A 21928-nucleotide genomic window follows, 5' to 3' on the forward strand; every position below is an offset into this window, starting at 1 on the left:
ACCTAAGCAAATATTACCTAAGGATTTTTTTTAAATGCATGTCTTTATTATAATGCTTGAAATTGTTCAGGATACTGTGTCCATCACTAGATCTCTCTCTCTCTCTCTCTCTCTCTCTCTCTCTCTCTCTCTCTCTCTCTCTCTCTCTCTTTCTCTCACACACACACACACATACACGACTCTTTGTTTGAGGTGCAGATTGTTTTGAACTTGTGGCTACCCTTGGTGACACATTAAGGTCATTTATTATTTATTATTAAGGTCACTTTTAGGTCATTTCCTTAAGGAAAAAACAACCTTATGTTGTTTAATTTGGGGAAAGTACGTCAAAGTATGTAGTTTCAGTGTCTGTTAACTGTGTCTAGTTACAATAGCAGGAGATGGCTGTGTCAGCAGGGGGGCAGAGTTCAGCAGCAGGGGAGACGTGAGCCGATTATCTTTCTCAGCAGAGGACTGGGCGGTAGTGGGAGTTCAAGGCGTGCAGAAGCGTAATCCTTCCGGGCAAGGGACCACAGGGCTGTTAACGCTTAGTTTCAGGTTCCCATTCCTGTGAGAGCTCTTCTAGCCGCAGGACATTTAGATAAAAGTCGCTTCTGGTCCCACCGCTCTAGCTCCTTGGGATTCTGGGTACTCAGGGCAGAATGCTCTGTGCAGTGGTGTAGTTCAGAAAACAATAGGTATGACCTTTAATTCACTGTTTTCTTCTGCTCATAGCTAGAAAATGTAAACTTTCTGTGTACCTGCTTAGATATTTTCTTTTCCTTGAAGCAAGATGGCAGTGGTTTCTTGTAAAACTCTTTAACTATTAGTTCTGGGCAGTGATGAAGAGGAATGAGTTGACGCCAGGTGTCAGAGGACCACTGTCAGTGATCAGGGGGTACCATGTCAGGGGGTACAGGGGTTCTCCGGAGACCAAGTCCGAGGTGAGAACCTTGTAGTGATGACTGAGTTCCTCAGCAGCCTCTGTAGATGGATTTTTCTTTGGGCTGCAAGCTCACAAAAAAAAACATGACACAGAGACTCACTGTTAATTATAAGAGCCTGGCCTTAGCTTAGCTTGTTTCTAACCAACTACCTCTTTTAACTTAGCCCCTATTTTTAAATCTACTTTCTTCCACAAGTTTGTTACTTCACCTCCATTTTGCCCATCCTGCTTCCTCCATGTCTGGAAAGGACCCTACCTTCCTTCTTCCCAGATCTCTCTCTTTCTGGAACTTCCTGCTATGCCTCCTGCCTAGCTGTTGGCCGTTTAGCTTTTTATTAAACCAATCAGAGTGACACATCTTCACAGTGTGCAAAAAGATTATTCCACAACAAGCCCCCCTACTCCCCACTGCAAATATAGGAAACTTGATATAGTGCTTAAATGGAAGCTGCTTCTTCACTATCTCATGGTGAAGAAACAGCATCCTCGCGGAGATATAAAAATCTAGATTGCTTCCACCTGCGATGGGAAAATATCTAGATAGCTTTGTTTAAAGAAGGTGTAAGAAAGAGTAAACATGTCAAGACTGCCAGTGGACAGTAGGAGAATGTGGGCCTTGGATGGATTTGTGTGGAGTTACCCAGTCATCCGCCCCGTGAGGATCTGGTGAGAGCCTGTGGGTTGACAGCCCCGTAGATGGAGTGGCCACAAGAGCCACCCTGGACTCGGAATTGTTCGGCTGGCGTTTTGCAAACTGGCCGGACATATTGCAGAGATCAAACCACACAGAGCAGACATTGGGGAGATTGTAATCTCCTTGTCTCCACCAGGGGAAATAGTGATGAGGCTAGAGAAAGGAAATTGCCCTCCAGGCTCATGGTGAGCTGTTTGGAAAAGCAACTGGGATTTCCTTCCAAGTGGGAATGCAGATCTTCACATTTGAGAAGTTCCTTCCATACTCTTGGTGTGGCCTCGTCCCAGGCTTTATAAATACTGAATCAGTTGCAAGGTGGGAGAAATAAAAATATCAGATGTGCAGAATGCTGGCATTCAGAGAAACGACACTCTCCCTCGGGACAGCTGTTTCGAAATTAGTAGCCATGCAACTGTCTGCTAAAAACAGTATTTGGGGAATGTAGTCCCTATGTGTTTTTTATTTATTGACTTATAATCATACTTTTGGGTATTAGCATAGAATGTAATTATGTTCTAATCATAATAATTAATACATTTTTCATGTCAAAGGCAATAATTTAAGACAATAACCACCAAGAGTTATATGCCAGGTTTTATGTTCTGTGTGGGTTTTCTATAGTGACCCACGGTCTCGTGAAGAGCAAAGACTCCTTGTTATAAGCTAATGTGTCAGAGCCCATCTCATCAGGAGCAAGCGGTAAATAAAGTCCGTATCCCAGCTGTCTCTCCTGGAGCGGTACCCGATGGTTGTCAGATGCGGTTAGAGTATCGTGACCGGGACAGTGCTATGTGGACACGTTCTTGATTGCTTGCGTTTTCTGTCAACAGTTTCTTGTAGAAAATGTCTAACTCTTAGATGGATGATTTAGTTTACATTTTGGTAATGTCATCCACTTTAGCGTGCACCTTTAGTTGAGGACCCAGGATCCCAGTAATGAATCACGTTGTACCAATGTTTGTGTGCGCCCCAGGGCTGTCCCACTTACTGCCACATGAGGGCGCCAGTGCCAGTCTGGAAAGTCGGGTAGCTTGATTTCTCCATTTTACCCTGAAAAGAGGATTGTTTCTGTTCCGTGCTGACTGATTGTTCTGTCCCCCTTGTGTGCTCCCCCAGGACAGCATCCTAAGGGAGAGGAGGGATGAGTTGTATCAGCTTTGAGAGAGAATTCTGAGTGAGCGAAAGAACACAGCCTCCCTTTCTCTGAGCTGTGTAAACAATCCAAGCTCACTCTGGGTTTTCATGTCCACTTCCTGTGGGCAGCAGCGCGGAGGTGTTTGCAGTTATACCTTTTTCTTTGCCAACACCCCACGGAGGTGGGCACCTCATTGCCTCCCCATGGTTCTCACTGGTTTTCTGTGTCTGGGGAATCACCAGGACGCCAGTGCACATGGTGAGGGCTCTCTGGTTTGTGTCCACTGAGCCATGACCCAAGCAAGTCAGAGTGCCATACTCCGCTTCTGTTAAATCACTCCAGCTTCCTGTTCGGTGGATAATTTTATTTGGAGCAGTTTTATTTTTGTTAAAAACAAAACATTAAGTTTTTACTTTACAGATGACTAGAGGAAGAAAATAATTTTAATTATTTTTAGAACTCCCATTTGTCACCTTCTGGAATCTTCCACTATCAGGCGATAGATGTAGTCCTTTATTTTTGTTTGTGTGTTACTGAGACTTGAAGACCAGGCCACCTCATCCATGCCAGACCAGTAATTTACCATTGAGTCAACCCCAGCCCTTTCTTCAGAGGATGGGTGTGGTTCTGTGTATACATAATTACATATAAGATTGATTGTTGTTTTAAGTGAAATAATTCAGTGTATAACTTAAATGTCTTATTTTTAAAATATTTTACTTACTTTATTTAAATGCCCTTAATCTTTTATTTTTGATTCCTAAATGCTTCTTATCAAATTCCACAGTTTCATACATACGTCAGGAAAGGGCTTCATTCTGTTTTTCTTGGTAAAGTGAACTTAACCCCTGCCTATCTCGAACAAAAAACAAGCTAGGCATGTGTTGAAATGTCACATTCAGACGGGCTCTCAAGAGTGCGCCCTTGTAAATCAGAAGGGTCTGGGTTTCCAAGCATGAGACGTCTATACTTGTAGCAGCCACATTTTCACACACTGCCAAGAACGTGATGCTGGGCCACAACCAAGCAACTGACCGTCAGGTGACAGTCCAGGACACACGGCTGCTAACCAGGAAGCAACTTGAAATAATGCCAGTTATCGAAAGATAACTGACTGCTGAAAATTAGGGAGGTCTCAGAGCTTTGTGCTAATGGGAAACGTAACTAGGTTCAAATTGCTGGAACTGCCTGTGCCCAGGTTTCAATACTGATAAAAACGAAGTAACGGTGACCACTTTATGGTTGACCATAGTGAGACGCATGGGGGCTCGAATGATATACTCTGAACTGAGGCTTCCCCGAGGGGAAATGACTGAGGAAGACCGGAAGTAGCCCAGTGGGGTCAGAGGAGCATCCCAGTTGGGACAGAATGTACCGTGAGCTGTAGCTGGGCCTCCCTACTCTCAGTGCCCCCCCCCAAGACAGCAAGTACTGATGGGGTGGTCACCCACAGCTCAGATGTTTTGTTCCTTGTGTGTGACGGACACAGCACTGACATTTATTGTTTCTGTTACTCCACAGTACAACTCTCTTTTTCCTTTGCTGCGTTGTTTTATTAATTGTAACATGTCAAGGCTGTGTCTGGTCACAGTCATCAGGGTCCATCACAGATGCTACCCTTTCAGCATCCCGCCGTGGGTGGTCCACACCCTTCACGTCATCCACTCCAGCGGCACCGGGCCGTTCTTCATCTAGAACTCATCTCGGTTGTGTGGTCTTCTTCCAGGCGGTTGACATCAGAACTCGGGCTCTCTGGCATTCGAGTGTCCAGTGCAGAACCTGACACGCTGGAGAGAAGACTCTGTGACGTGTCCTAAGTCCTTGTGATCCATGCCTCGCTTTCACCTTTTCCTTTCTTTATCCTTTGCTTCTGTGTAAGGAGAGATGGGTGCTGAGAGGAATTAAGAAATGTGTTCCGTTGGGAGTGGTGGCGCACGCCTTTAATTCCAGCATTCAGGAGGCAGAAGCAGGAGGATCTCTGTGGGTTTGAGGCTAGCCTGGTCTATAAAGTGAGTTTCTGAACAGCCAAAGCTACAAAGTTAGAGAATATCTCAGAAAAAAAGTTTGCCCAAAATTATACAGATTATAGAGTAGTAATTCCAGATCCTAGATTTGTCTTGGCCCACAGCCCATGGTCTTTCTATATCATAGCATATGAAAGAGATAGAATTTGTTTTATCTCTTTCTAAATTTTTTCATTTGAAAAGGCAATGAATATTTTAACTGATTTTTATTTACTTTATAGCAGTATCAGGGATTGAACCTAGGGCCTCATGAATTCTAGGCAAGCTGCAGTCACAGCAACTTTGTAAACCACATGGCAGATTGAAATGTTCACACCAGTTACAAACTCAGCACTGGACTGTTAGGTACTGTGAAACTTGAGGCTATATTTGCCTTCTGTGGAACTAGAACCTGGTGCCCAGAACCCAGGGCCAAGCTGAAAAGGCAGGTACTCCTTCCCCCGAAATGGACAGATGTGGACAGCAGGAACAGCAGGATGGTGGAGCTGTTGTGTCTACTCATTCCCTCCGGTCCACCTATATTAGACCATCAATTTGCTGGCTCAGTAGCAGGGTACAGGGCCACCAGCAGGGTACAGGCCAGGCCAGCCAGAGCAACTGAATAAGAATGAGACCCATGGCTTTGAAAGTCTGTGGTTTCCAACAGTCCAGTGTGCTTGGGGAGTCTTAGTTGCCTTTTTAATACAGACACCAAGAAGGGAGGGTCACAGGCAGCATGTGTGGGTGTGCTTCATATGGATCAGTGCGGTTCTACGATGGCCATGTGGTCTGAGGATCCATGGAGTTCCTTTGAGATCTTGGGAGCTCAGATACAACTGTAACAACCTAGCCTGAGAGCTGAGAGGGAACGAATGGGTCCGGGCAACAACAGTGAGAGTAAGTCAGCTCCAGGTCACAAGTGAGATTGGTGCTGTCCTGGTGGCCTTCTCAGTATGAAGGGTTTTACACGTCTTCTTTCCCAAGTTCCCTTAGGGGAAAAAATGGATGCAGAAGGATTGTGAGTTGTGCATCAGTGGCCATGGGCTCTTTGAGGTGTTAGACTGATGAACAAAATTCCCTTTTATTCTGCCCATTTCTGGTTGTGAGGCTGTCAGTCAAGAAGGCTACTGTGCCCCGGGGAAGAGCTATCCAGACCAATAGAAAGACCTGACCTCCCGTTCTCAGAGACATGGTGATAGCCAGCAAGTGGCCTAGGTCACTTTATTGGTTTATAGTGGCTCATCAAATACCTGGCTGGTGTCTGTCTTCCTTCATCATAAAGGAGAAAGCTCCTTTTAGTCCCAGACAGTTCACATAAGGTATGTGGCTACTGCCTTTTGGAGCAGGCACATTCCTTTTTTTTTTTTTTTTAAAGCTCTGATGTTTTCTTTTTTTTTTTTAATTTATTTTTATTGAGGATTTCTGCCTCCTCCCCGCCACCAACTCCCATTTCCCTCCCCCTCCCCTGATTAAGTCCCTCTCCCTCATCAGCTTGAAGAGCCATCAGGGTTCCCTGACCTGTGGGAAGTCCAAGGACCGCCCACCACCATCCCGGTTTAGTGAGTTGAGCATCCAAACCACCCAGGCCCCCCCAAAGCCAGCACGTGCAGTAGGATCAAAAACCCATTGCCATTGTTCTTGAGTTCTCAGTAGTCCTCATTGTCCGCTATGTTCAGCAAGTCCGGTTTTATCCCATGCTTTTTCAGACTCAGGCCAGCTGGCCTTGGTGAATTCCCGAAAGAACATCCCCATTGTCTCAGAATGTGGGTGTACCCCTCGCGGTCCTGAGTTCCTTGCTCGTGCTCCCCCTCCTTCTGCTCCTGATTTGGACCTTGAGATTTCTGTCCGGTGCTCCAATTTGGGTCTCTGTTTCTGTCTCCTTTCATCGCCTGATGAAGGTTAATATTCAGGGGGATGCCTATATGTTTGTCTTTGGATTCACCTTCTTATTTAGCTTCTCTAGGATTGCGAATTATAAGCTCACTGTCCTTTAATTATGGCTAGAAAAGGCACATTCCTTATACACTTTATCTTAGCACAGCCAGAAGGGCTCTTTAACATTTTGTGTAGCCCTGTGACACTTAGCCCAGACACAGCAGGATTATGTTGGGATTTTCATTGTTTTATTTGTTTCAGTGATGATGATGATGATGATGATGATGATGATGATGATGATGATGATGATGTCACATGTGGGGATGTGCATGAGTGAGTGCAAGGACCCATAGAATCCAGAAGAGGGCATCCGAGCCCGTGGAGCTGGAACTACTGGCTATGTTTGCTGGGAAAGCAGTAATGCTCTTAACCAGTGAGCCATCTTTCTAGTCCTAGATTCTTTTTTAAATGCAATGAGTTATAACCAAATAGGGCTGGCAAGATAGCTCGGCAGCTAGAAGTACTGACAGCCTGAGGTCCATCTCCTGTAAAAAGCCAGATGCAGCGAGGAACATCTGCAATCCCAGCACCCTTGTAGCAAAATGGAAGGTACTTGGAAGTTCACAGGCCAGCACCCACACACGCAGTCACACAACACAGAAAAACAAGGGAGACCCTGCCCAACAAGGTGGAAGGAGAGAACCCAACTCCCAAAAGGTGTCCTCTGGCCTCCACACATGCACTATGGCATCCCTGCACCTGCGTGCACACACATGAAAGAAGCTCTTTTAAAAAGCGAAAGTACATAGGTGTATCAATTAATTATGTCAAGATGATTTTTAAAAAATTAACTATTTGTAATATGACGTTATACCTTTCATTAGTGTAGAAAAGTGCGAGCTTGGGTGTGGACTTGGTTACATCTGTAATTTCAAAGCCACAGTAAGGAAGTTATCCAGGGTATTTGGAATGGCAGTGTTATTGGTTCTTTGGATGGGAAGAAGGTTATGCTGAGACCATCATTGCCCTGAAGCCCTAACAAGAAATTCTAAACTCGGGATGTGTGTGAAAAATAAAGGTTCATGGACTCTGAATTTTTTTCATGGATACCCTAAATTGAAAACCGAGAGTGCTGGCCTGGGTTGAGCTTGTCACAGGTTACTACTACTTGACAGTCTTTTTGGTGCCTGCTCCTGGCTTATTCCTTCCCTGTTTTACCTGCCCATGGGTTCCAGAATACTGTATGAAGACATCACCCTTTCTTTGCCTTAACTCTTGTCACAGAAACTGACAAGCATGGCTACCCAAATGCCATGAAACGCGGCTAACTAGAAGCCCAAAGGCAGAGTGGTGCAGGGTTGTGGCTTCCCTAGCAAGGCTGCCAGAGCCCAGGCTCTTCTGATTTCATGCCCCATCATCCGGGGCCTTTAGGTTTCAGCTTTGTTTGTTTGTTTGCAAAGGGATAACTCTGCTTTCAGGTACTGGTCCTGGGACCCAGGCAGGAAGTGGGAAGAATGGGAGAGGAGGAGCAATATGGCCACTTGCCACCAGACAGCCTGGGAGCTGATGTGCAAGGATCTTCTCACTGACTACTCAGTCACCAGTAAGGAGAAGGTAGAGGAGAGCAGTCTTCCCAGCTCCCTAAATGCCGACCAGTTGGTGCTCCCTGTGCCCTGGCAGGAAGGCCTTGTCACCTCTAAATCCCTATCATGAATGTTCTCACTGTAAAGTTTGTCCCCACGTTCCCCAGCCACACTGATCTGTTTCTGCACTCTAGAACATGGGAATTCAGCTGAGGCACGAATTCCTCAAGGGTGGCCCCTCATTTGGTAGAGGTGTAAATGACTCCCCATGATCATGTTGTGATAGTAGAGACAGCACCCACCTCTGCGTGTGTACTCTGTACACTGTTCACAGATGTCACTCAACACACACTGCTTATAGTCCCCTTAACTCCCCACACACATAAGGTTAATGTCACCTTCAGTTCGTATCAGGAAATCATGGCCATAAGATGCATGCTTTTGACTGCCACAGCACAGCCTGACCCCGCCGTGGCTGAACCGGTGCCATCCTCCACCTAGGCAATGTGTGTGGAAATGGCGTTAGCACCCAAACATCTAACCCTTAAGGCGTTTTCCTTTCTACTGCCCTCAGTCCTGAATTCGATTTCCAACTAAACTTCTGCTAGTCAGCGCTAAAAGCGTATGCGTTTCTGTCTGCATTTGGTTGAATTCTTTTGGGGTGGGGGGCGCAGATTCCTTGCAGGAGCCATCATTTTCAAACTCTTCTCTCATACCACAGTATAGCTTGAGTGACGCCATGTCCATGAATGGCCTTTTGTGACTTTTGTGCAGAAGGCCAAAGCACTTTGAGTAGACTCTAAGGACCAGGTGGCCTTACCGCCATTCCACACAGTCACAGAGCTCCCTCCTTTCCTTTCTCACACCCCCATTGGGTCACATGACTGTGGGATGGTACTTTGCCTCCACTTGCTCTCTGCCCCTGCCGTTACTGTTGTTACTGGTGTTGTGCCCCCTCCCATTTTTATACATGAACTTCTCTGAAGCTCTCGGCCCAAGCCTCACAACCCCAAGGCCCTCTTCCTGCAGCACTGGCCTCCTATTGATTTGGATGACTTCACACCGGATTATTAAAATACTTTTTTTTTCTTTTTTGTTGTGGGAGGGGCTTTAAGGCAGAGTTTCTCTGTGTAACAGCCCTGGCTGTCCTGGAACTCACAGTGTAGACCAGGCTGGCCACATAGTCACAGAAATCTGCCTGCTTCTGCCTCCTAGGCACTGGCCTAAAAGGCGTGCAGCACCCTGCTTAGCATGCCTGATACCTTTTATGAGCAATCTTTTATTACTCCTGTCTACTCTAGTGCCTGTCGTATACATTGTATGCTTGTGGATTCTAGGGATGTTTGAAGACAGAATCTCAACTCACCTCTTCATGCACCTCTGAATTGGATGGGATAATAGATTGGTATGAACTTACTCAAACTCATTCCATGTGCAGGTTGCAGGTGTCTGACACAATGCCTAGCTTGCATGTGTAATTTCATTGTATGGTTTCTAGACATGCTCATCTGAAAGAACTCAGAATACTGACAGGAGCTGGGAAGACGGCTTGGTGGGCTGAAGTGTTTGTTGCGTGAGCATGCAGACCAGCACTTATGTAAAAGCTGGGTGTGGCATTGTGCCTGAGACCCCAGTGCTATTGGGACACGGAGCTAGGGCCTTCTACTCAGCCAGGATAGCTTAAAAGTGAGTGCTGAGCTTCTGCAATCTTTAGGTGCAGTGAGAGACCCTGTCCCCAAAAATGCAATGGATAGGGCTGCCCAGAACCCCAGTTCAATTCCTAACACCCAGTTCAGACACCTAACAATTGCTTGTTATCCGGCAACTGATGCCGCTGACCTTTGGACGACCACACTCACATACACAACAGACACACACCTTGACTGATTAAAAATCAATCTTTTGAAAAAATGGGCATCAACAGAAGACACGCTGTGTCAGTCTCTGGCCTCCACATGTAGCCCATGTATGATTTCACTCTCACACACATGCATACACACACACATACACACAGAGTAGCCCCTGGCATGAACTAAATCCATGACAGAAGAAGGAATACAGATGACATTAGTTGGGTAACTTGAGGGAGGTGGCATAGGGAAAACAGATTTTTAGTGGCTGCATCTTGTGTGGGCTGGACTAGCTTCTGGATTAGCAGAAAAACATGTCTTAAAAACTCAGGACATAGAATAAGGAAGAAGAGACCATTGTCTCAGGGTCAGGGCACTGAGAGAGGAAAACAGTTCTTCACTACGTTAGGAAAGGGCTTTGACCAAAGACTCCAAGGCCAAACCTAGTCCAGGATTACAATTTCTTGGAGGTCAGAAGTTAAATGTATAAGCCTGACTCCTTCTATAGGCTCCACCTTTTATATGGAATTTTATCACAAACCCTCAACATTTAATTAGAGTCACATCCTTTCTTCCAACTGGTGACCTAGTTAGTGCTTGATGATTAGACCTCTTGCCCGAAGTAGGGAGGCTGGGACCGCTTCATCCCAAGGGTGTTGGTGATAGCAGTGACTAACTTGAGGGCCCTTCTCTGCGTTTTCACTGTGTTTGATTACATTATCTTCAGACAAAGATAGACATCCTGCTGGATTGTGCATGGACCACTATTCAGGTCCTCATTTCTCTTCTGTCGCCCTCTCTCCCCAGGAGTCCGAGGGCATCTCCTGCCACTACTGGTCTCTGTTTGATGGCCATGCCGGCTCCGGGGCCGCTGTGGTGGCGTCGCGCCTGCTGCAGCACCACATCACACAGCAGCTACAGGAAATCGTGGAGATCCTGAAGAACTCCGCCATCCTTCCCCCAACCTGCCTAGGGGAGGAGCCCGAGAGCACGCCGGCCCACGGCAGGACCCTAACCCGCGCAGCCTCACTGCGTGGAGGCGTGGGGGCCCCCGGCTCCCCTAGCACGCCGCCCACACGCTTCTTCACTGAAAAGAAGATCCCGCATGAGTGTTTGGTCATCGGGGCCCTGGAGAGCGCCTTCAAGGAAATGGTATGTACCGTGGACAACTGGGGTAGCTCAAGCCAAAGCTTTCTTGCTAGCAAAGTGTCCCTGAAGTGCTCGTGTCCTTCCTGCCTTCTCCCGCATGCTCATCTCTCTTATACAACAAGGCTTATTAAAAAGTCACAGCAAGATACAGTTTTTGGAGCGATTGCCAGCCAGCAGAAATTAAGACCGCGAGAGAGGACGAACACGGGGATGCCCTCTGCTTATTAAATGTACACCTTATCCCTCCTATTTCATAAGACTCCTGTTGACACCAGCTGGTATGGTACCATTCAGCTTAATTGCAGTGTGAACGTGGCTGCCATCTGCTTAACACATATGTACAAAGTCCAGTGTTTAGGAAACCATGTTTGGTAAGGCACTTGGAAGTACCCTTCCTTTAAAAATGGGTGCAGACTGCTGTAGCATGGGCAGTTAATCCCAGCACTTGGTGGCAGAGGTAGGTGAATCTCTATGAGTTTGAAGGCAGCCTGGTTTATGTATCGGGCTCCAGGCCACCAATGCTACACAATGAATTAACTGGAAGTGGTGGCACACGCCTTTAATCCCAGCACTCGGAAGGCAGAGGTAGGTGGATCTCTGTGAGTTCGAGGCCAGTCTGGTCTATAGAGCGAGTTCCAGGACAGGCTCCAAAGCTACAGAGAAACCCTGTCTCAATGCTCCCCACCCCCAAAAAAGAGCGGTGAGGGGGATGGGTTAGCTAGTGGTGTAATTCATTCTGGTCAACAGGTACTGCCTGGGGAACAACTGAGGAAAAGAAAGAGGTACACGTGACTTTTGACTTTCCAGGGTCTGGAACTCTTTATCCTTTGCTGTCTGAGTGGGTCTGGTCATGGAATTCAGCATCTTATATGTTGGCCTGCTTCCTGAGCGTGTACCCTGGCAGAGTGACTCTGGTTGTCCCAACACCGAGCAGAATGGTCATGGATGCTATATCCCACGTGACCTCCTGCCAGCTCTGACTCCACCTTTTACTGAGACAAGTGTTGTGGCTCCCAAGGTTCTCTTCCCTGAGCAGCAGCCTATGTACGGGCAGAGTGTGGACTACTTAAGGGTATTTAGAAGGGCTTGGGGGAGGTCAGGGGGCAGGAGTGTTTTTAAAACCTGAAGATTAGGGGCTGGAGAGATGGCTCAGTGGTTAAGAGCACTGGCTGCTCTTCCAGAGGTCTTGAGTTCAATTCCCAGTAACCATCTGTAATGAGATCTGGCGCCCTCCTCTGGTGTGCGGGCATACATGGAGGCAGAATATTATATACATAATAAATAAATAAATCTTAAAAAAAAAAACCTGAAGAGTGGAATGTGATGGCAAGTTGATCCTTGAAACCTGGGTGACTCAAAACTCCTCACCTGAAGAGAGTGTCCGCCATCATGGCCCAGGACCTGAAGACTTCCCTCTACACCCTAGTCAGAGGAGAAAAGGGAACGTAGTTCCTGACTTGTTTATAGGGAACAAAGTTCATATATGAATACCTCAAATTTACCTGTAACTCCAGATCATCTATTTTTGGTCTGTTTTCATCTCTGAACACACGTATTTGCCCTTTGGTTAGTGGGAAGCTAAAAATGCACTTCCTCTGGAAGGGATGGTTTAGGGGGAAACCCGGGAGTCCTTCAGAGACTTGCTGGGAGACAGTCACTCCGGCTGGTGTAGATGAGGCTCAAGTGTTGGCGAGTGCGACAGGACACAGTGGCATTTATCAGAGACGACAACTTGACGGTGACCCCTCCCTGCAACGAGAGAAGGAATCAGAAGGGGAGTGGGGGAGACACGTGGCGGCAGATGGTGGGCTTTCATTTCCATCCATGGTTGCTGGGGCTACAGCATCTTTTGCCTGGAATGGCTGTATTCTCAATTCCACCCGCTAGAGGCCAGTGTCGCCTTGAGGAAGGCCTCCCTAGCGACAGCAGCCCTTGAAATGTGAAACTTATTCAGGTAAATATCTAAGAAAAGGAACCCAAGGTTTGTCTTTTCAAGTTTTTCACCATTGGGCAGTTTACTGCCTGAAATTTCTTGTGAAAACAGGTGTGTGTGTGTGTGTGTGTGTGTGTGTGTGTGTGTGTGTGTGTGTGTGTATGTGTGGTGTGTAAATAGATGTCACTTTTATGTAATACCTTCAGTCAGTAAATATTTGCTGAAAACAACTCTTTGTTAAGCTTGAGTGGGAGTAGAACATAGACTAAAAATTGAAAAGTTTGGTATCCAACAAGTGAAATAGAAACGGGAGGGGGGAAGAGAGAAAAGGAAGAATTAAGTTTGAGTTAGAACTCACGAGAGCAGGCAGACGAAACGGGCTGGCGGGGGAGGGGGGTCTCTGTAAGCTCTGAGTCGTGCTCCTGGGAATGAATGCTAAGTGCATTATCTAATTAGGGGGACAATTATTCCTCCCATCACCTTAGCATGTGACTCGGACTTCCTGGGGTTGGTCTCCTGGCCAGAGGATTGACAGACCCTGCTGAGTTGCTCCTGAAGGAGTAGTCAGTGGTATGTACCGTTCTGTCTTCGGAGCAGATCAGACAAGAGCCAGAGTAGCTTCCATCCTTTTGATCAGTAGGCCTAAGGAGGGGCAGTTGTATTATCTCCCCAGGGAGAAAGAAGACGTGCCTATTCCACAGTGTCTTTGAAGGCTAGTAGTTCCTGTAACAATGCGCCATAGATATCTCAGTGATTTTGATGTTCTAAATGACATCCAAGGGAGTAACACAGTGATGGCAGCAGACCAGCATATGTTTGGAAATCCCAAGCTGGAGCAAGGAGCACTGTCTCTAGGACACATGGGTAGCTTTCACAAAATGTAGATGAAAATAATCATCATCATCATCATCATCATCATCATCATCATCATCATGATATGAACAAGAAGTGGTAACTGTTGTGGCCAGAATTTGGACCCAAAAACCCACCAAGCGACCAAATCCTATTAATTATGAGTTAACTTGGGTTCTCTGTCCAGCACAACAGGTGGAATGGGGGGGACCCCAAGCTGCAGTGGGCAGGGTCTATATTGAGGGTAGAGCAAGGGGAGCATCTCTGAGTCTGCTAGTTGCATAGTAACAGTCTCAGGATTGGCACATCTCTGGGATGAGGAAACCTGTCCTGAGCTGATTGGTCAGCTGCAGCTGTGGAAAAGTTGCTATACCTGGGGCGGGGGTAGGGGGACGACAGGACACCAGTTCCATCATTATCAGTAAAGCACAGCCAGAGCCCGCCAGCTAACTTCTGATCCTCCCAATAGTTCGGGCGAAGTTGGGCAAGGTCTGGCTAGGTGGGGGCTCAGCACATTCTGCTGAGTCAAGGGCCTACATCTTGCTGGGTCTTTTCTGAAGCCTGTATTGGCTGCCAGAGGGGTGTTGGGGTTGGGGGGGGAGCTGGATTAGGCCCCTCAGTGACAGCAATTCTAGCAGATGCTCTATACTCCTCTGGACCTTTTCGGGCATGTTTGATGTGTGGCTGCCTGGACGGTGTGAGGTGAGTGGGAAGGTGACCCCGACCACGAGCATGTAATGCAATCAGGGACAGGTTTAGCCTTTGTTGTACCATGCCTTGGATCTGACTTCCTGCTGGGAAGGCCATGAAACCAGTTCCTCGTATTTCCACTGTGGGAGACAAACTGTGGTCTCCTAAGGGAGACCCTCAGGAACTTAGCAACTGATTGTTTGGTATGAGCATCAGAACTGACAGCACAAAAAGCAAGCCGGTGCCCTCAAAATAATAGCCTAAGGGTTACCACTGCCTCACATATAAAACCCTTTTTCTTCCCTGCTTCTCCTAGTAGCCAGTTTTGGGGGAACGTTTTGTCTCAAAGCAAAATTGGGGATTTTTCTGAGATGCTAAACGCAGCCACCTTCCTTATCTCCAGTTTTATGGGTTCTAGTGCACTTGCCAACCGTGACTTTCTGACAGTGCTTGCCTTAGCAGCCGGGGTGTTTCCTGGACCACAGTGACAGGTATGAATGAAGCAAATGTTCTGAGTCATAGTTTCAACGCCCCCCCCCATCCCTGCCATCTAAAAAGACGATTGTTCATGTTGAAAAGACGATACTTCGGACTCATAGAGGAAGTCAGTTCCATCACTAGGGTGGCTTTCCAAGAATTAAAACCAAGTCCACGCTGACAAGTCTTTCAGCTTACCACCTGCAAGATTTATACTCAGGATGAAGCTAGGAGGATCTCAGAATCTTCACCTACTCCTTTTCAGTATCGTTAGGTAGCTAGGTGGATAGGTGTTTGGGGGCTTGGAGGCTATTGACAATGGATCCCTCCCTCGTGGCTGAATTTGGACCTCACTGGCCATTTCCCGGCTAGCCCTGGAGAGGGAAAAATCAAGATGGGCCTCTGTAGTATTTTAACCTATATAAAAAGATGCAGGTACCTGGGTTTCGTTGAGGGCTGTTAAGCACTTTTCTCTTAGCCAAAAGAATGGAATCCACCTCTGGTCCTGCTTGGAGACTTGACATTCTCATCTGCTCAAAAAATTAGAACGTTACATCCATTGTCTCCTTCCCTGAGAGTTAGCCTAGCTCAGGGTGCCAAACGCCTGCCTCATAGAGATGCCTTTCACCCAAGGGTCTGCTAAGGCTCTGGAGGGAATGAGTCTCCACTTAATGAAATGATGTACTTAGCGAAAGCGCTTCCCTCAGGACAGGACCTGCCCACTCTTTCATGTTCTTCTTTCTCCCTCAAGCCTGGTGTATTTTCCCTGATGCTCAGGGCTTCCTCACTGCTCTCCCAAGTCCCTCTCCCCTTCTGCCATGCAGCTGTTTGCCGGCCTTCATTGCTGGACATGCCAGCCTTGGACCCTAACTCAGAAAGGCTTGGGTTTCTCTCTCAGCTCTTGCTCATCTGCCAAAATTTGCAGCTTGCCTGCCCTGTTGTTTTCCTCTCAGAGTCTAAAAACAAATTGTCCTGGAGCTTCCTTCTGAGTCTGTTTCTAAATCCTTTTATTGAGGAGGCAAAGAACCCGAAAGGAAACCCCAATTTTCGGAAGTAGCAGGATGCTTGTAAGTTCTTTGCCCCAGAGAAGGATGTCCTAAAAGCTTTTTGTAAGGGAGATAATTGTATTTAGTTTTTGAATTTATATTTTTATGTGTATGGGTGTTTTGTCTGCATGTATGTCTGTGCACCACATCTGTGCTGTCTCCTGAAAGGTGTTGAATCCCCCTTCGAACCAGAGTTACAGATGGTTGAAAACCATCATGTGGATGCTGGGAATTGAACCTGGTCCTCTGGAAGAGTGGTCGGTGCTCTTAACCACTGAGCCATCTCTTCAGCCACGAAATTGGCAATATTTTACCTTGTAAAACTGTTCTACATCTTCTATCACTGACAAATAGTTGGGGGAAAACATATAATAACGTTATAGAAACATGAGAATGAATGCCAAGATTTTACTAATTTATTAATAGAATTTCAATGAGCATATTCATGGTAAGTTTCTAACTTAAGCTTCTTTATTGAAACTTGGTTTTGTTTCATCTTTGTTTTTGTTGCGACAGGAAGTTTTGGGGGATGGATGGGTCTATTCCACGACAATCAGCAGGTGGCGATATTGGACAGTACTGGTTTTAGGGTTTTGTTTTTTTTTTGATATTGGACAGTACTGGTTTTAGGGTTTTGTTTTTTTTTTCTTTTTCTTTTTTTTGAAACTCATTGCCTAGCTGGCAGATGGCCTTGTTCTCAGAATAAATCAGGATGAGACCCGGATACTAAAGCCATGCAGAATCTTATTACTTGTGACTGACACTATTAGTGGTGTGCTCAGAACCATATTAGAACTCAGCCAGGGGGAGCTGCCAGGTATATTAAAACTGCCCAGCACCAACTTTCTTCTGACCAATCGTACTTTTTTTCCCCACAACCTGGAATTGATGAGCAGCAAAGACTGAGCCTGGAGTTGCATCATCTCTGAGACTTTTAAATCAAACGGCAACCATTCTGGGTAATAAATATATTTTTTTCTTGAAATTCTTTCCCGTTAAGTGAGTCTCATTTTACACACATATCTGTATCTTCTGTTCCCGCTCCTTACAATACCAACAAAAGAGCGGATAAACCCCATAGTCTAAGAATTGGCTCTTTTTTTTTTTTTTTGATTCAGAGATGAGCCTCACCCAAATGTGCCTGTAAGCAGTTGCAACACGGAGCAACACAGCTTCCTGCAGCAGGAAGCTGCCTTTGAGGGCATCAGGACCCTGAACTGAGCAGGCCAATCAGTGAGTCACTTTCCATGGTCTGTTAGCATTTAGTCCACACTTGGAAGGAAGGCTGGCATGTAGCTGTTTGCTAGTAAGTTATTCTAGATGTAGGTCTTGGAATTCACTGGCAGCTAAAATGGAGAGTCCTTGTGCTCTTAACACCCAGAAGTAGACAGCTTTTCTCGTGATCACATTGGCTTGTGGGGAAAAAAAAAATCACCTAAAACTCGGGGGCTTAAAAAAATTGTTAGACATTGTGGAATTTTTTTTTTTAATACCTAAAGTGTGAACGGCTTAGGGTAATTTGAAAGATTGAGGATTTCGGAGGGGAAAGGCAGTTAATTCCATGGTAAATATATCTTTATTGACTGTATTTATCATGTTTAATCTCATAGTAAAAGAGCCACACAGATGGCCCTTTAATGTTCCTTTCAGTACAAAGATTTTTCTGAATCTTTTAGAGAGGAGTAGGTGGTGTGTGCAGGAAAAAATAAACGTGCTATTTTGGCTTCTAGGGAGGAGGGGAACGAAGCAATTATTTTTAGAATCTGTTCTAGTTGCTCACAGCTCTAGGAGAACAGAAGAGTGTGTTAATGCCAGTGAATTCTTCAGGGGGGAGGAGTTCTGCAGAAATAGGCCTTTTAAATCCCGGTGATAGTGCTAGCGGAGAGCACATTTGTGATTACCTCGTGTGCACATACGTATTTCCTCACAGATGTGAGGGATGGGCAAAAAGGTACGGTTGAAATGCAAAAAAAGGAGGAAGGAATTAATTAAGAAAGAGAGAGAGAGAGAGAGAGAGAGAGAGAGAGAGAGAGAGAGAGAGAAAGAACATGTGCACCGTACTGTTAATTTATATTAAGGTCTGAGCTGACTAAACTCAACAGAACGTTCCCCATTAAAAGTAAATATGAACTCTGTTGTTGAAATGAACAGAACACCTTATGCTGGACACTGTCTTGATCACCCCTCCGAGGATTAAATAATTTTAAAATCAGACATTCTTACATTAGAAACCACGATAAATAATCCCACACCTATGGTTCAGAATCAACTTACTTACCTCAATCCCAAAGAAATTCTTTGCCTTTCACATTGACCCTTTGTACTATAGCCCCCCTTGGATTACACTAATAATTCACTTAAGCCCATCAAATGCCATTCACATTCCAGTCCATGTGCAGCATGCAAACACTTGGATGCTTAAGGAGTGTTTAATAAATAGTGCCTTTCATTCGAACTTACATATTCAAACAAATATCGATTGCAAGTGTGAAGGGGGAGTTTCCATAGCTAAATCAGTGCTTTTTCAGTATATTAAAAACAGTAATGTTGGATGTGGACTTGGATATACCAGTTTGTTTATTTATTATGTGTTAAATGTGCATATACTTATTAATTCCAAAATGTACCTATGGCAACCATTTTAGTTATTTTGGGCAAAAAATTAACTAGTCTACCCATCAAAGGATTCTTTCTATTCTAAAAGTAAAAGAAAAACCAGGTCTCTTGATGTTTTCTCTCTCCCCTCTCCCTTGAGAGAGCCCCTCCCCCAACTCTCATATCCCTCTTGTCACCTTGAGCTTCCTGCCATCTGTGGCGTGAGATGTCAGAACCCTTTCCTCTTGTCCACCAGCAGTCAGCTGCATCAAGGGTTCTGGCCGCGTTGGTGTCTCAGCGCACGTCTGCCTGGTAAATGCGGTGTTTGTGGACAGTAGCTTCCATTTCTCCTGTCATAGGTAAAGTGGCGAGAAGATGTTCAGAAGTCCAGACTTTTCTTTTTTAAGTGTATCTCTTTCATGGGCCATCTAACAGACACTTAACTAAACCAAGGTTTACCTGGCCTGATACAGATGTTGAGGGTCTGAAAGCAACAAACATGGCCGTTGCCCGCAACCATGGACTTCCCACACTGTGGGAGGAACCCGGTGCCTGTGGTTAAGGTCCACCTCCACCACACCTCCTAATTCAGCCCTCTTAATAGCATTTCTGTAAGTAATGTAGTCCTCTGAACAGCCCTCATGTTTGACACCTCTACAGTATTCGAAGCTGCTGTCCCTTCTGCAGAGGCCCCTCATTTGTCTTAAACTCTCACATCCCCCCCCACACACACACCACCCCTTACCATGGCTCCTCAGCCCCTCGCCTGTTTCATTTCTTATTTTGTTGGTTTCTCCATTTTGTCTTAGTATGTTTTTCCCTACTATTTTTTTTAATACAGAGTCTTGTCATATAACCCTAGTCAGCCCAGAACTCTTAGCCCTTCTGCATCATACTCCTGCATGCAAGAGTTGCAGGCCTGTAGAGCCAGGTCCATCTTCTGCCTTCTCTTTAAGTACTTGTTGCTTTAGTCTGTGCCCTCAGCTTGAGAAACTATTGGTGTTTGCTCTATCACCATCCCTAATGCCTGGAGCGTAGTAGTAGTCCGGTGCCGGAGGACTAAACATTCTCTCTTGTTCAATGCGGGAGCTGATTGAAGCCCTTAACTCCAATTCCAGATTCTGAGAGTCTCAGAAGAACCAAGCACCTCTCAGAACAGTCAGGGCACCATTACCCACCCACCTCCTCTCTCCCTCTGCCTCAACAGTGGATGACTTCAAGGTAGAAATAACACTTCACTCAACGCCTGTATTCCCAAAGACACAGGTCATTTGGTTCTTTCAGTAGAATGGTCTTGACACTGTCTATCAACAGAAATGCTGGTCTGCTTTTAATTGTTCATTACATGGCAGGTAGTTCCTGGTCTGGAAGGAGAACTGGTGTTAAATAGAATCTGCTCTCCCTCCATGTAAATACGGACAGTGTCCCCACTTCTCTGCATCCGACTAACATAGTTAATCATGGTGGTCCTGAGGCCACAGCGAGATTGCACATGCGTGACACTTAGCTTAATGCCTGGTGGGGAGAAAGTGTCTGCGGGCTGCTGCAAAGCTGGGAGTGTGCCCCATGGTGATCTGTGGCTGCAGAGGAGGAACTGCGTTCAGACACATCTGTGTTGAAGAGCAGACAGTTCTCCCCTTCAGTAGCCTCTTTTTATCAAGCTATAAAAGAACCACTTATTCGAGGCTTCGCATTAAAAACATGGTTTGTGTCCAGGTGCTTGGCGTTCCTAGCCATCTTCTGTGCCCCACGTGACAACTCAGGGAACCCACACAGACTAGATTCCCATAAGCTGTGGCGTCTGTTAACTGGATTTACATTCTCCTCTTCCCAAATTTCTGCTGTGTCTCTGTGTGGTCTTTCGGCTCCAGTCTCTGGTCTGCCGTGGTCTGGTATTTGTGTCATGTCCTCCAGAGAAGTCCATTAGGTCAGTGGTTCTCAACCTATGGATAGTGCCTGCCCTAAGGGGCCAGATGATCCTTTCACGTGGGTCACATAGCAAATAGGATGCATATCAGATATTTACATTATGAGTCATAGTAGTGGCAGAATTACAGTTACTAAGTAGCAAAGAAGTAATTTTATGGCTGGGGGCCACCACACGTGAAGTACTGTATTAAAGGGTCACAGCATTAGGAAAGTTGAACACCCCTGCAGGTCATAGGAAAGCAGGTTCTGAGGACTGCCTGTCCCTTCTGGAAGCACATCCAGACTTCGAGACTATACCTAGAGGTGGGAGGAAGGCTTCCTTTAGTCACAAGTCCTGTGCAATTACACCAACTTTTCTTTCTTCTCCAGGACCTCCAAATAGAACGAGAGAGGACTGCATATAACATATCTGGCGGCTGCACCGCCCTCATTGTGCTTTGCCTTCTGGGGAAGCTGTACGTGGCCAATGCTGGGGACAGCAGGTAAGCAAATCAGCTTCCTGGGCCTTACTAACTTCCAGTGCCTCTGACAGTGTCTACCTGTTCTTTGGGAATTCAGTGATTAGAAAGACAGTTATTCTGGTTGGGATTATGAGAAGAACAAGCTTCCTACATGCTAACAGAAAAGCGTTTGTTTGTTTGTTTGGTTGGTTGGTTGGTTGGTTGGTTGGTTGGTTTTTTGGGACAGGGTTTTTCTGTGTAGCCTTGATTGTCCTGGAACTCACTCTGTAGACCAGACTGGCCTCTCACTCAGATCTGCCTGCCCCTGTCTCCCGAGTGCTGAAATTAAAGGCTAGGAATACATTTAAGAACAATCAGATTGTTACGGAAGGGTGGAGGGCATGCAATGTGTTCATATGCAGCTGGTGTGTGTCTAAAACTCATCTAAACCAGGAATGTTGGTTTTGGCCTTGAAACTTGGTTTTCAGTCAAAGTTTAGCAGAGTCAGGATATTGGAGGGCAGTGAAGGAGGGGGCGATCTGAACAGAGTGATTGCTCAGAGTGGCCCTGGCACATTCCCCTGCTATCGGCGTAAATAAATGCAGACAGATATTAAAGAATATATACAGCTTTAATGATTAAATAAACTTACAGAACCGAGGTTCCTGCGTAGCACAGGAAGCAGAGAAAAAAGGGGCCGTGCAGGCTCCGTGCACCCGATTTATCAGTCAACATTCGCCCGAGGCAAACCC

General features: G+C 46.1%; 1 protein-coding gene across 1 annotated transcript in view; it reads left to right on the top strand.

Annotated features, from left to right (window-relative positions):
* Window positions 1–21928, top strand: part of Ppm1h (protein phosphatase, Mg2+/Mn2+ dependent 1H) — a 268610-nt gene that overhangs the window by 119632 nt on the left and 127050 nt on the right. Inside the window, exons 3-4 of the mRNA XM_026784469.1 lie at window positions 10873–11217; window positions 21106–21218. Coding sequence (XP_026640270.1) covers window positions 10873–11217; window positions 21106–21218 — 458 coding nt within the window. The remainder of the gene's footprint in view (window positions 1–10872; window positions 11218–21105; window positions 21219–21928) is intronic.

This window comes from Microtus ochrogaster, chromosome 24 (assembly GCF_000317375.1).
Source record: "Microtus ochrogaster isolate Prairie Vole_2 chromosome 24, MicOch1.0, whole genome shotgun sequence".
Taxonomy (NCBI): domain Eukaryota; kingdom Metazoa; phylum Chordata; class Mammalia; order Rodentia; family Cricetidae; genus Microtus; species Microtus ochrogaster.